Genomic DNA, 16,093 nt, shown 5'->3' on the forward strand with positions numbered 1-16,093 from the left:
CTTCAACTAAACCCAGTACTGGAGGAAAGGGACTTGGGTGTTACGATACGGTCAGACATGAAATTCTCTGAGCATTGTAAACAGGTTGCAAGGAAGGCCCATGGTGTCCTATCGATGATCTATCGAATTTTTGCAAGTAGAGACGTGATAATCCCATCATATAAGGCATACTGTGTACACTTGGAATACTGTGTTCAAGTATGGAGACCGCACCTAAAGAAACACATCGAGCTTCTTAGAAGGGTGCAAAGACGGGTAACTCGCCTGGTGTGATCGGCAAAAGGGCGTCCTTATGAAGAAAGACTTCGAATATGTGGGTTGCAGAGTTTGGAAACTAGACCCCTTAGAGGAGATTTGATTGAGGTGTTTAAGGCTCTGAGAGGCATCAGTAAAATAAATGAGGACGAAATTTTCAAGATTATAAATGATGCTAGAACTAGGGCACATAAATTCAAGTTACGGGGGGAGATGTTTAGATTGGACTGCAGGAAGTTTTATTTTAGCCAGCGGGTTATAATTTACTGGACTAAGTTGCTTACATGGGTGGTAGAGGATGGGGAAATTCAAAGGTCATCTGGATAGTTACCTTCGGGGGGGGGGGAACGCATAGGATGATAGGTTTAATTTCCTTTTCTTTTATTAATTATTAGTTTGTTTTTTTTTTATCATTGTTTTATTTGGGTTTTTTTTTTTTTTTTTTTGGCTGGTGCAGCATAAGCCATAGGCTTTCTTGCACCGTGCGGCCATTACTAATACAGTACTAATACACTAAAAAAGAGCGTGTCCACTTTTGCCACTATAATATAAAATGTAACAGAAGAATTGAACCAGAAACTTTCCTCTTTCCCTCTGAAAGTTGCTAGCATGTAGAATAAAAGCTGCTCAGTTCCTAAGGTAATAACTTCGATATGACTCCAACCGAAGCATCTTGGGAGGGTTATATTGAAAAATAATAACTGGTGGTCTATAACTTCTAAAATAGAAGAGGTTTGTTCATACATCCATACTGTACAAATTTTCCAAACATTTATTATAACCGTCACTTGTTGACACTCTGAATTTCAAAATAATCCCCATCGCGCTGAACACATCTGTGCCATTATGCAAATCCGGTTTTGTAAAATATTGTGGATATGTTACACAATTCTATCGCGTTCAACTTCATATTCTCTGTTAGGTGATGAGGAAACGGAAACCGCTTCGCGCACACTTTCCGAAACCCTAAATCATTAACGATTATTTCCATAGCGTTTACGTCCACTTCGCATCTATTGAAAAGTTTCCCTGACAGTGACTCGTCTATTCAAATATATTACGTTCTCACTGCTTTTACATATCACTAGAGTAGAAACCCTTCCATATCGTCGTTTGTCCTCGATGTTGGTTTCTTCCTTTGAATACTGACACCAATCGTCCCTTCGCTATACGTATATATTTAACAGCCCGTCATAAACTTCAATAGCAGTCTATATATGTGGTATTTCAATTAAAAGTCATCGAGATTTGTTGGATGAAACATTTTTTTAAATCTGAGGTTAAAAATGGACTAAGCATAACGTTTAGATTTTTAAATTTCATGATTTTTTTTTTAAAAATTCTACTCAACTGCGTTTTTCTCAATGGAAAATTTGTACTTCTGAAAAATAAAATCGATTTTGTTTGAGGATAAAAAAAAAACAAACGGTTGTATGAGTTGTTCGCTCTTATATGTATTGGTCAGAATTTACAACGAGGCAACTAGGGCCACGGGGCATAGTATTTTATTTCTGTAAATTTAACGTGTGTATGTTATATGATGAGTCTGCTAGTTTCGTGAAGTGTAAAGTACGAGTTTTGTTGGAGGATGACTAACCATACGATATGTTTCTGTGTGTGGGAGGGGGGAAGTGCCATCCAATGATAGTCAACAACGCAGAGGCTTTCTACAGGAGTCAAGCATTCAACTCTGTCATTACTAATTTGATAAAACCTTGGGTTATTCAACGGAAATCGTTCGTGAACTTCTAGAGGATTTTATTAAGCCAATTTGTGGGGGTACACAGTATCAGCTGTGGCAAAGCAGAAGGTTGTACATAAATACGGCGGAACAATGCACATATACACAATGCCGAGATTTGATTATAACTCTCGTTGAACTCTCAGTTTCTCACACGACTGTTAGCAGGACAGTATTCGGCATACTCCTCCCAGGAACAGCCATTCGCGCCATGGCAGCACTCGTCTATAATTCCTCGTTTTGCTACAGAGTGACGTTTCCAGCGCTCGGTCCTCCTCCTGTGATTAGATACGTATCTACCAAGAAGATTCACAGCTCGATCAGCAGCGATGAGTGGAAGCCTTTCATCTAAAAAAATGAATAATAATAATAAGGAAAGTAGTATTAGCAGCATAAAAAAAAATTCTGTTGAAAGAATATTGTTTCCGTTATTTATCGGTTAACAAAACAAATATACGCCAAAGCTTGACAAAGGTATTAAAAACGTGCCCTCCTTAATCTTGTTCCTTTTATTTTGCAGGAGAAGTAAGTAATTAGTTTCAAGAGTGATTTCAACGTACCATTAGCATACTGAATAAATGGTATGTTACTCCCTGAAATCACTCTTGAAACTAATGACTTACTTGCCCCACTAAGCAACCAAACAAAAGAAAAAATTGCTACTTAATTAGCTAAAAAGCAGGGGCGAAAATTCTTGGCGCTCCGTCCGATTTTTGAAGGATCCCCGTGACTTTAACAATCATACCAAACCAATCGTCGACCTCACCTGAGGTGTTGGCCCTGAAGGTATGGCAGTTTCGCCACTGGTAAACATAAAATTGATTCGGTATTTAAAAAAAAGTCATTTTTAAATTCTGTAAAAGATTTTATAGATTTTCAAATTTAAAAACAAAATCTGGTTTCTTTTTGAATTTAAAAACTAACTAAAACTGTTGTGAATTATCGGAAACGAGAAATTATACCCGACAAAACAACCAGTCACGAAGTTGAAGGAAAATACTGTGATGGTATTCCGGAATAACCCTCGTGAGTTATTCCGGGATTTATTAAGCCCGCACATGAAAATCGGCCCGTAAACGCGCACTTCTACAGATATAATACACTTGCGCTTATGGGCGCACTCTTGGGGGGGCGTTAATACTAATATTTATTTTTTATCGCACGGCAAAGGACGTTCCCCCAATCACGGCGGCTGTTGTTGAAGAAATCAAAGAACTCACTGTAACTGCGGCCGAAGATCCACGAAATTCTGTAAAAGATCCATGTGGTACAACAGCTGACACGAACTGATCCATATCAACAGAATGGCTGCGCTTTCTGCCACCGATGGAAATCAATGAGGCTCAATTACAGTTAACAGCCGCAGTGTGAATACCCTGTGGGTATTCACATTACGACATATCTGGAAAATTGTAATGGAGTGTGGGGATCACCGCCTTCGGGTGTTGATAACGAAGTGCCTCTCCACTGTCCACGTGTTATTGTTTGGTGTGGGTTTACAGATAATTTCACAATTGGTCCAGAGGCGTGTATCGTGATAGCGGTACAGAACGTTACCGCGATCCTCTTCATCGCCATGCGACTCCTGCTCTTCAGTAGAGAGAATTTTTGGAAGCTGTTATGCAAGATTGGGCTCCTGCGCACGTTATTGGGCCACTAATTGGGCTGTTTCGTAATACATTTGATGATCACATCACTTCTAGGCAATTCTGAAAGTGTTATCTCAAGGACACAGTGTATCAAGGACATATCCAATCTCTAGCTCATTTGAAGGGAAGCAATGTCATTAATATTTCCCGTGATATGCTTCGGGAATCAGTTGACTGCGAAGTGCAATACTGAGCTCCCGGTATATAGTAGATATATCAATCTTCATACCTAGGCGTTCATCCAAACAGTATTCTATACATTGTAGTTGCACACAGCGCTATTTGCATCTTGGTGGCAATTTAAATAAATATATATTCGTTCGATAATGACGTTCCAAATTTCATCACGCTACCATTAACGATTTATCGCCTACAGCCAGATGGGCTATGCACTTGAATTACACACATAATCACCCTGTATCTATCTCAATGTTTCTTCGGGCAACCCGCGTCAGTTCATTTGACATTTACTGAGTTTAAATTCGATTGGCCATAGTTTACTTTAATTTCTCTTTATACTTATTATGCTATTGTTAAATACAGACCATAAACTTTTGTTATTTGTTTCTCACTTAAGAATATATATTTATTATTCATATTTTTAACTTTACTTATGGAGATCAGTAACTGGATGCTTATTGTTTTTTTTTTGTTTTTGAGAATACTTTACTCCATGTTTCGTTGTATATTGTATTTTTATACAGTCTTGCACATTGTAATAGGGCTAGCGTCTGTGTCATGATACATGATAATAAATAATAATCAAATAAAAATTAAAGCATGAAACGTTGAGGTCTCTTTAAAGAAGAAAAAGTAGAAAAATATCATTTAAAATAAGAGACTATTAAAGGAATTCAAATATACGCTGTCCTCCAAACATATATTGGGACACCAAATGAAAATAAAAACTCATCTGGTTAGGAAAATAAATGTTTAATATCGAGTAATTTAACAATATCAATAACCTCTGAGGGACACTTTCTACAAATTTTTGGTATGGGGAGACTAGACTCTTGCTCGAATCCTTCCTTAAGATTGAGGCTAATTCTCTACTTGAACTAGGATGTCTTGTTCTTGTGCTCAGCTGTTGTTCCAAACTGTTCGAAAGGCATTCGATGTGATTCAGGTCTGGGCTGGAAATGGCAGGCTGGCTACATTATTCTCCTTAAACTACTATTATATTTACCGTGCTTTGTATATAAATACGTCCCCTTTCTAAAGAACTGACACAGAGCAGGTAAGACAGAATTCTTCAGCATATCACAATAGACAATTTCATTTATAGTTTCATCGATAACACCCAATGGATCAAGTTTAGACCACGTAAAACAGACCCACACCATAACTACTGAATTATATCATTGGTGCAATACAGTCTGGGCGAAACGATTCTTTGGTCGTACACAACACGCCCAGGTGCGTCCATTGGATACCTGGACTGTGTAACTCGATTCATCACTTCGCATGTAGTTTTGCCAATACTGTAAAGTCCAATACTTCCATTCTCTGCACCAGTACTCGTGAATATGTGCATTGCTAAACAGCTTCGGCTTACAAGCAGCTGCGCCCCCATGAACAACAACTCTCTGTCAACCGCCTGCCGAGTCAACTTATTAAGGGGGCCTTTGCAATTTGCAATCACTAACCATTTCAACTATCGAATTATTCTAGGAGTCATTAATGATTATTGCATTATTCTGTGTCTTTCACTGACGTGAAATATTTCAAACCGTTGATTCTGAGAGTCCCACTCTTTCTGCTTTCTAGATAACATATATGTGTCTACCTACTATCACCCTTCTTGTAAAGAAATCTAAGTCCTTTTCTCCCATCCTGTTCCACCTACCTATCACTGAGTGGACATGCTTTTTATAACCTACTTTTAAATGTTACTCTCGTGAGACCTCTGGAATTAACTATTAATTCTCAGTGGTGAGGTTTCCCAATACATGTTAGAAGACTGTACGACAGAACTCAAAACGTAATGCATGAATAGAAAGGATATCATTCATTACCTTCAATCTGGTCAGAACTTCGTTTCTTTCTTACACTATAAATATCTTTCTCGCAAACCCAATCCATGTGAACTAATAGGTCGTGGTAGCATCGCCGATGACGTTCTGTATGCCATACTGACCTCCAATCATCGTCACTTCTGAAGACAAAACAAGAAATTAATTTATTTATGTACATTTAAACTTATAATTGCTTATGCTTACTCGCAGTAATAATATCAGACTTACAGAAACTAAATTCATACTTGAAACAGGCGATAACGATATAACCAGTCAAGTTAGTACAACGCCGCTGCATGTAGAACATTGATTATAATCCCCGTCCCACCACACCGGGAGTAAAAGGCCTGACTTCGAATCCCGTCAACAACGCTAGGAATTTTATTGGCTTTTTTTCGCAATGGGTTAAGTTAATAGATCCCTGGAGATGGTTACATATATACACTAGTGTGCAAGACTTAAGGACCAACACTATTTCTAAACGTTACAACCACAAAATCAAACGAAACAGCCTGTGGCAATTTGCATAACTGTGGCCGTTCAGTAGAAAGCTGGTGCACATGCAAATATTTGAACCGTGATGAGAGGACTCACATAAACAGATAAAAGCAGCAGTTCAGCAGTTATGTACAAATTACCGAATGGCGAGTACGATTGTCACAGACGTTCGATTGGTTTCATACAGTGCTACAGACAACGAAATGACCAGTAGACAACATCTGGATGGCTTTAACCGGGGTCGAATAATTGGGAAACTCGAGGAAGGTCGAAGTGCGAGTAGTGTGGTGCAGAGTTCGGTATCGCCCATAGCATCGTCTCACGTGCGTGGTCGGCCTTCAGAACGTCAGGTACAGCTGTTCGAAGGACTAGTGGTGGTTGTCCACGAAAAAGAACACCCAATGATGACCACTATATACTCCTACAGGCCAAGAGGGGACCGAAACCAGACGGCGGGATCCATTGCAAACCAGCTGCACAGGAGCACAGGACGCAGGATATCGCGGTTTACTGTGGCCAGGCGACTCCACAAAGGTGGACTGTTTGCCCGACAGCCAGTACGCTGTATCCCTTTAACAACTGCCCATCGGAGACACCGTTTACAGTGGTGCAGCGAACACAGGGACTGGACAGCAACACAATGGGGAAAGGTACTGTTTGGTTCCTTTGGAATGCTTTTCCCATATCCAGGCCACTCCTATGAGAAGTTACAGGTGAAAACCCGACTGGTTCTTAAGTTTTGCACACCAGTGTGTATACAGTATATATACAGGATGTCTCAAAAATATTGGTACAAACGTTTAGGGGAGATAGGTAACATCTAAAGGAATGTGAATTGCATAGGAACCCATAACCGGAAACGTCACCGTAAGTCGGTACACGGCGCTGTTCATCAGTTCGCGAGAGGGAAAATTTCTGGTTTACTCATTCAAGCAGTAGTCGCCGCACGAAAAGCATGCATCGATATACGAAATGTGAGCTGGCAAACTTGCACCTAGTGTATGGATTAACAGAGGGCCCACATGGTATGCGCCCCCATGCGGCACAACATCGCTTCGCAATAAATATGTGGGCAGGTATGGTCGGTAACTGCTTAGTCGGCCCATACCTGTTACCATCTCGCATGAACTCCGCTAAATATCGGATCTTTCTTGAACAAGTTCTACCAAGGTTACTTGACGAAGTTCCAGCAAATGTGTGATGCAACATTTTGTTTCAACATGATGGGGCGCCTGCCCATTATGGAAGGTGTGTTCGTGACTATTTGAACAGGCGTTTTGAGTGTCGATGGATTGGCCGTGGTGGACCCATTGCCTGGCCCCCACGCTCACCTGATTTATCGAGCCTTGATTTCTTTCTGTGGGGGGGGAGCCCTAAAATCTATCGTGTATGAATCGCCTGTGGAGACGGGAATGGATCTCGTGGCGAGACTCGTCTGCGCTGCTGCTACTGTCAAAGAAACTCCACGTGTGTTCGACCGTGTCCGCCAATCCATGCTGGGTCGGTGTCACGCCTCCCCAGACGAGAACACCTCGACCGCCATATCGATCCCTTTCAGTGATGTTTGCGGGGTGATACCGTGTGCCAACCTCTCGCCAGATTAGCTGAGACTGAATCTACTCTCATCAGTAAACAGTACCTTAAGTAAAGATTTTGTGGTTTTAACCTTTAGAAATAGTGTTGATCCTTAAATTTTTCACACCAGTGTATCTTTCTTTAGATGCAGTCTGCAGGCCCGGATAATGGTCTCCTCATCTCTATTTGCAAATTTATAATTAAATTTTACAAGTAGAGATCAGGAGGCCATTATCCAGGCCTGGAGGCTGCATCTAAAGAAAGATGTAGAAGTTCTAGAGAATGTACAAAGAAGGGCGACTAGATTGTTGAAAGTATTCTTCGTTAATTAACATACTACATTGTGTTTTAGAAAGATATTAAATAGGTTTAGTAGCGTTCTTTAGCTTCTTATTTTGAATTTTTTAACTAGTGATTTTTGGAAGTTACAACTCCTGGTGTTGGCGCCAATATTGTTGAACTAGCCGCCATATTGTAATTGATAAGGAATAGCGCAACATCTATATCTCGAACTGATAGCGTAAGGTATAACGTAAAACTAGAACGTTTACGTAAAACTAGAACGCAATACGAAGCACTGTATTAGAATCTGAAAGCTTAATATAGTATTATCAATTAAACAAAAATATTTATTAATCTTATTAAACTCCATTGTTAATTAAACTGTATTTAAACGGAAATCATGACCCAGACTAGAGCTGTGAAGCAAAGATAACAGACTGGCGAGAGTGCTGTGACTCGTGGGAGAAACGAATGGGGCGATTCTTCAACCTATCACAGTCTCAAAATATCTGCGAAATGTGAAATGTTTACTGAACTTGCTAAAACGGGACACGATCTAGCCAAGGAGGATGTCTTTGTGTGTGTGTGTGTGCTAGATGCCGAGTGTCAAGAAATCAAGCGCCAACTCAGCGTTCTGATGGGTGTCTAGGAGAGCTTGAGGTGTAGGGTAAATGCCCTCGAATAAATTAATATGAGGGGCCCGTCAAGCTCTCAGCTGTCCGGCTCAAAGGCAGAGCTGACTCCTGTGCATCAGGCAACACAGAGGCAATCTCTAAGGCAGAATGCGTTGGTCGCAAAGTAACTAGTTATTGTTGGTGACTCTATCGTCAGGGAGACGGAGAATATACTATGCAAGAAGGATATGTGGAACAGGACCGGAGTATATGTCTGCCAGGGGAAACGTTGATGACGTTGTAGAGCAGATATCATCTTTTAAAGGCACAAGAGGTGATACTGTTGTACACGTTGGAACTAATGACATTAAGAGTAAGAGACCTGCGGGTTTACTCAATGGTCAATGTTGAAAAAAAAGTTGCGAGTTAGGGTTGAATTTGGCCCTGGAGAGATTGTGCAAGGCTCAAGGGGTAGAATTTTTTCGGCCTGGTCTGTGCTTATTGACAGGATAGAATGCTTCTACAGGGATGGGGTATACTAAAATAGAAAGGATGCAAGAATATTTGCTGATGCTATCGAGGCAGTGTTAGGTGGGTCGAAAAACTGCTAGCTTGGGTGGGATACACAAACTGAAAGGTTAACAATGGCTGCAGGCAGAGATAAAAGTGATTCTTGCACTGCTTCTATTAGAATGAGCAGCAGCATGGAAAGCAAGGCAATAGAGATTTCCAGGACTGTTGGTGGTCATAGTGGAACAAATAAATGCATGGGCTGTATTAGGGTAACTAAGAGTAGAAACAGGTGCAGGTATACTTGCATGTACGCCAATGCTATGAATGCTATGAATATAAATATAGTTAATAAATTTGATGAGCTTGAAGTGCTAGTCAAAACATCAAAGGCTGTTGGGATATCAGAGACGTGATGTCACACGTCTGTGATATAAGCAGTGCAGAATTAGAATTTGGGGAGTACAATGTGTATAGAAAGAATAAACAGGACAGGAAGGGAGGAGTTATGCTGTTAGTTAAGAAACACATAAAATCTAAGGAAGTGCATCCAATTGATGTTGGTGGACAATGCAATGTTGAGTCTGTTTGGTGTGACATAAGCACTGGGAAACGAAAAATGAGAGTAGGTGTGTGTTATAGGCCTAATGAATCTGATGAGTATAATGAGCAATTGTGCAGAGTAATAGAGTGGGCCAGTAAATTAGAATGTCTTATAATGGGGGATTTTAACTTTCCAGATATTGACTGGAATTTGTGGGTTGGTCACTCGCAGACTAGCAAGACTTTTTTGGATTGATTGGATAACTGTTTTCAACAGCAGCATGTTCGAGAGGCAACCAGAGAGAGTAATACTCTTGATCTGATTATCAGCTGTGATTATTCATACATTAAGAATTTGTAGATAAAGGAACAACTAGGTGAGAGTGATCGCAATGTACTGATATGGGAATTACTTAAAGATGTAACTACCATCAAGGCTAAAGGGAGGGATTTTTGCTTTCGTAAAGGTGACTACAGGGGTCTCAGATAGTTTTTAAATTCTGTACAGTGGGATCAACTGATGTTGTCAGCAACGTTGAATTCTAAACGGGAAGCCTTGAGGGACTTCATCTTGGAGGCTATTAGGCTTTTCATTCCAACAGAGAAATATTGTTCAAGATTCAGGCCTAAATTGGATGTCAGATGAATTAATGAGGCTCCTGGTGGAGAATAAAAATTTATGGGATGCATATAAATTATCGGGCGACACAGAAGCCTATGGCAGATATTAGCATTAGCATTAGCAAGGGTACATGATGCAAGAAAGCAAGATTATATAGCATCAGCCAAAAAAATAAAAAAAAAAAACCAACAACACACAGACCCTTCTCATTTCACCTATCCACTCTTTCCAAATGTTTCTCCAGCTCTGCCTTGAATCTGTTTAAGCTATCAACTTCTACAAAGACAGATGGAAGTTTGTTCCAGCAATCAACCACCCGCTGTCTTAAGGAAAACTTCCGCACATCTATCCTACAACTGTCTTTCCTCAATTTGAATTTATGCCCTCACAGGCGATTATTCTGAGCAAGAGGAAGAATCCCATCAGAATTGAGCATGCTCAAACCATTCAAGGATTTATACACCTCAATCAGATCACCTCGCAGATGCCTAGTCTCCTGACACTGTAATTTGCAAAACTTAAGCCTTTCTTCTTAAGCGCAACCCTTTGTTCCATTCACTAATCTTGTTTGCCTTCTCTGTACTCGTTCCAACAGCTCTACATCCTTCTTAAAATGAGGCCTCCAGACCTGTATACAGTACTCAAGGTGTGTCCTGACCATTGCCTTATACAAGGGTATAATCACCTCCTTATCCCTGCTAGAAAAATTCTTGTATATCACTGACAAGACACCATGAGCTACTCTTGCAAACCGTCTGCACTGCTCAGAAAACTTCATATCTGCCTGCACAATTACCCCCAGGTCCTTTTCACTCTCTACCATTGTCAGTGTAGTACCACACAGTTGTTACGTTACTCGGGGGTTACTGCTTCCCATGTGCAGTACTTTACATTTGTCAATGTTAAACTTCCCTTGCCACCTCTCAGCCCATCTGCTCAACTTTTCTAGATCCTGTTGTAGCAGCGTACTGTCATTAGTGCCATTAACAACCCTGCCGACCTTTTTATCGTTTGTAAACTTGGATATTAAGCTTAATATACCATCATTAATATCATTGATGAATTCAGAAACCAATAATGGACCCAACACTGAACCCTGGTGGACTCCAATAATAACATTAGTCCACGAAGAGCAGTGTCCACTGATTACCACTCTCTGTCTTCTCCCACTCAACCATCCCTTTATGCATAGCAGCAATTTGCCTCCAATTAAGAAATACTGTTCAAGTTACAGGTCTAAATGGATATCAGATGAATTAATGAGGCTCGTGGCGAAGAAGAAAAATGCATGGGATGCGTATAAATTATCAGGCGACACAGAAGCCTATGGCATATATTGGCATTAGCATATAAGCTTATCTGTAATCAAGTCACAAAGGAGGTTGGGCAGGCGAAGGCAGATTACGAGAAATCTTTAGCAAAGGAAGCAAAGAAAAACAGCAAAGAGTTCTCTGCTTATGTAAACTCTAGAAGGAAAGGGATGAATCAGATTGGACAACTTAACATAGCTCGGTTGACTATTGATGATCATGCTCGGATAGCTGATAAACTGAACGAGTATTTGCATCTACATTCACATATGAGGAGTTATTCAATGAGGGGTATGCCAGAAGTTTATCAAACTCTAACAGGGAGCTAAGGGATTTTGTAATAACTGAGAGCAAAGTGGAGGAAAAATTGTCGAAGTTAAACATAAGGAAGGTACCTGGTGTGGACGAGATCTATCCAGTTATATTAACGGAGGCAGCAAAGGAAGTAAGCAAACCCTTAGCCATAATTATGAGAGCTTCCTTGGATTCAATGGATATCCCCACGGACTAGAGATGTGCAAATGTATCCCCAATTCACAAAAGGGATTCAGAGGTGACATAAAGAATGTTAGACGTGTTAGTTTAACTTCTGTTCCGGGGAAAATAATGGAAACACTGGTTAAAGAAGCAATGCAGGATCACCTAGACAAGACTGCAGTAATTGTTAAGACACAGCATGAATTTGTTAAAGGGAGTTCTTGTCTGACCAATTTGATTGGATACTATGATGTGGTCACAAAGGAAATGAATGTCAAAAATAATTTTGATATCATATACTTTGATTTCAGGAAAGCTTTTGATACTGTTGGACATGGAAGACTGCTGTACAAATTGAAGAGGTATGGCATTAAGGTTAAGTTGCTAGAATGGATAAAGGGATGGTCGAGTGGGAGAAGACAGACAGTGATAATCAATTTACACTGCTCTTCGTGGACAAATATTATTAGTGGAGTTCCCCAGGGAACTCCACTAATAATATTTGTCCACATTTGTGCTGGGCCCATTGTTTTTTGTATTTATCAATCATATTGATGAAGGTATATCAGAATTAATGTTCAAGTTTGCAGATGATACAAAGGTTGGCAGGGTTGTTAACGACTGTAAAGACAGTATGCTACTTCAGCTGGATCTAGATAAGTTGGGCAAATGGGCTGAGAAGTGGCAACTGAAGTTTAACATTGACAAATGCAAAGTACTGCATATGGGTAGCAATAACCCAAGAGAAACGTACCAACTAGGGTAATTGTGCAGTGAAATATGAAGTTTGCTGAGCAGTGCAGACGGGCTGCCAGGGCAGGTCATAGAGTCATGTCAATGATATATAGGAAGTTTTATAGCAGGGACAGGGAGGTGATTATCCCGTTGTAAAGGCAGTTGTCAGGCCACACCTAGAGTACTGTGTACAGGACTGGAGGCCTCATTTCAGGAAGGATGTAGAGGTGCTAGAACTAGTGGAAAGAAGGGCAACAAGATTTGTGAGGGGAACAAAGAGGTGATTTTACCAAGAAAGGCTTAAGTTCTGCAAATTGCAGCACCTGGAGAGTAGGCACCTGCGGGGTGATCTGATTGAGGTGTATAAGGTAATTGGTTGAGTAAGCTGAATGCTGAAGGTATGCTTCCTCTTGCTCAGATTAAGAACCTGAGAGGGCATAGATTCAAATTGAGGAAAGACAGTTGTAGAATAGATTTGAGGAAATTTGCCTTTGGCCAGTGGGTGGTTGATTGGCGGAACAGACTTCCATCTTTTGTTGTGGAAGTTAATAGCCGAAATAAATTTAAGGCTGAGCTGGACAGGTATTTGGAATGAATGGAGGGATGAAATGGGAGGATTTTTTTTTTTTTTTTTGGCTGATGCTGCATAAGCTTGCATCGTATGCTTCTACTAATGCTAGTGCCAAAAGCAATAAGATTATCTTTTTGAGGAACAGCTTAGATGTGGTCTGCTGATGCTGGCATCTAGACACCTTCGGGGGGGGAGGGGGGGGCTGACTGAAGCGTTACTAGGCCCTGATTCACTGTGACTGACACAGTCGCAGTGAATCATTCGTAAAATATGTGAGGGAGAAATATTTTCACTGATGAGGCGAGTGAAGGCACAACAAAAAAAAAAAAAAAAAAAAAAAAAATTCTTAAGGCAGAACAGAAAAAAAAAAAAAAAATTCTGTTTATACTCCAGGACGACCAAACGGTCAGAGGAGTTCACAAGATAGACAGAATACAAGAAACAACACCGTATTCAGCAGTCACGGGCTTGAACCCCGATCACTCAAGGCACGTGTACTTATGCACCCGCGCGCAGACTAGACCTAATCAAGTTTACCTTCAGGTAGCTTGTTGTAGAACGTTGTAATAAGTTGCCTGCAAAGTTCACTTACGAATTGCATAGGTACTTGGTACTTTTTGAGGATGGGAATAACATGAGAAATGGTTTTTGTTTTTTTTTTTTTTTTTCGTAAGTTGCAAAATAAGTTCGCTTCCTTTGTATCTTTATTGCCATTTCGGTTAAGAAATACTACATATTAATTTATAATTAAAATTTATCCATGACTAAAGACAGAAAAACATTAGGGAATTATATTTAGAGTAGACCATTATAATAATAGCATTTTGGACCATCCAAAATGCTATTGTTGTTTCACCACACCGTGCACAGTCACCAAAGCCAAGAATGCTTCTGGGTTAGACTATCGCTCTTAACCTGAACTATAGTATGCCATGAAGAGATACCGTTCGAGTTTAATAACTCTATTGTAGGATGAACTCTTTTATATTTTTCGTTACCTTCCACATTCAAATGCATTTTATTAGCAGTGTTATTTTGGGGGCTGTATATTGAACTAACGGGGATGACAGAACAGGGAAAGCATATTTCAAAAGTGAACTGACGCTATCATTTTATTTATTTTTTTACTGGGCTTATTAATAATGTGAATTGAAACAACCTCATGATTTAAATCGATTCACCTGCTCTAGGAAGGGCACAAATTTATCAATTGCTCTAGCAAGAGCACAGATGCCACTGATAAATTCAACTGTACTGGAAGAAACGCTTATCCTTCAATCAGTGAAACATACCATGAGGAAAACATTTTCCACGCAGTAAAAAACGATTTTCATACATTAGTGGGTGAAACTAAGCTGAACGTAAGACCAATGGACTCTAGCAATCATTATTTTTGATCTTAAGCTCTCTCTTTTATATTATATTGAATGTATGAAATATTTTGTACTGTTTATAATTTTAAAATTTAATTTTCAATTTAAAATCAACTTTTTAAATTTAAAATCTAAAATTTAAATATTTTATACATTTTAATTATATTATTTATTAATTTAATTAATTTTAATGTTTATGGACTGTGCCTCCACATCTGCAGGAACCACGAGCTGCACGCTACATAAATGAAATTTTAATGTGATCAGTGATTAAGGTTTGCACACCGAATATATTAAGTCCAGTCAATAATATAATCGGTTTAAATAACGATCAAATCTTGAATCTGTAACTGTCAGGAACCTCGGATTCTACTCGGTCACAATAATCATATTTTTGTAAATCGCTGATTACTTAACATTCCAATCAATCAAGGTCCTGAAACCTTGTCAGTCACAGTGAATCAGATCTATCAATAATATTCCGGGTCATTCTTACTGGCAGGAATTCCAGATTCCTGTCAATCACAATAATCCAAGACATTTTTGTTATTATGTGCAAAGATCTTACTCGTCTGCAGATCCTCTGCCACTACTAGCATTTTACAAATGAACAGAATATATAACCAAACTTACCTGGTACGGAAAACATTTTCCCAATCGGGCTCTACATCCAATTCATTTGCACCTATTGTGCAGAACAACCACAAGAGGGCACTGTACCGCATCCACAATAAGTTACCCATACTATGTTCATAGGGTCAGTAACAGAAAAAGTATCTGTGGAATAAATTATAGAAGACACTTTGTTAGTTTCTAAAAATTACACTTTTTATCAGAAAACAAAGGAGTCATTTTATTTTGCGTTTATAAATAATTTCTGACAAAATAGCATGCACCCCAGTGAATGATTAAAAGCATGAGCACTCGATAATTGGATAGGTCTTTCTTTCAAGCCATTTGCTATGCTTGCAATACGTCATTTTATCAGCAAATTACAGGCAGGGCTATACCGTAAAAAAAAATAAAATAAAGTGTAGTGTATATCGCAGCGGTTCTCAAACTTTTCGGTCTCAGGACCCCTTTACACTCTTAAAAATTATTGAGGATCCCAAAGTCTTAATCATAGTATAACGTCTTAGTATTATTATGAAAATAGTGTCGACCTCGCGGTCCCCCTGAAAGAGTCTCGGGAACCCCCAGGGGTCCGCGGGCCGCACTTTGAGAACCGCTGGTATATCGTATAAACGTAATATATGTATTCATACCACGGTAATTAAACAAACGGCTAGGGCATTCACACAAAAAAACCTCGACAAGCCTGGG

General features: G+C 39.6%; 1 protein-coding gene across 3 annotated transcripts in view; it reads right to left on the reverse strand.

Moving 5' to 3' along the window:
- Positions 1 to 1,996: 1,996 nt before the first annotated feature.
- Positions 1,997 to 16,093, reverse strand: part of Ilp7 (Insulin-like peptide 7) — a 180,092-nt gene continuing 165,995 nt past the window's right edge. For all 3 annotated transcript variants that reach the window (XM_090387574.1, XM_090387573.1, XM_090387572.1), the window contains 3 exons: positions 15,404 to 15,547; positions 5,661 to 5,800; positions 1,997 to 2,344 (listed from right to left, as the gene is read on the reverse strand). In XM_090387574.1, coding sequence (XP_090243700.1) covers positions 2,139 to 2,344; positions 5,661 to 5,800; positions 15,404 to 15,513 — 456 coding nt within the window. In that variant the 5' untranslated portion in view covers positions 15,514 to 15,547 and the 3' untranslated portion in view covers positions 1,997 to 2,138. The remainder of the gene's footprint in view (positions 2,345 to 5,660; positions 5,801 to 15,403; positions 15,548 to 16,093) is intronic.

This window comes from Mastigoproctus giganteus, chromosome 13, assembly GCF_048544385.1.
Source record: "Mastigoproctus giganteus isolate SK-2022 chromosome 13, ASM4854438v1, whole genome shotgun sequence".
NCBI lineage: Eukaryota > Metazoa > Arthropoda > Arachnida > Uropygi > Thelyphonidae > Mastigoproctus > Mastigoproctus giganteus.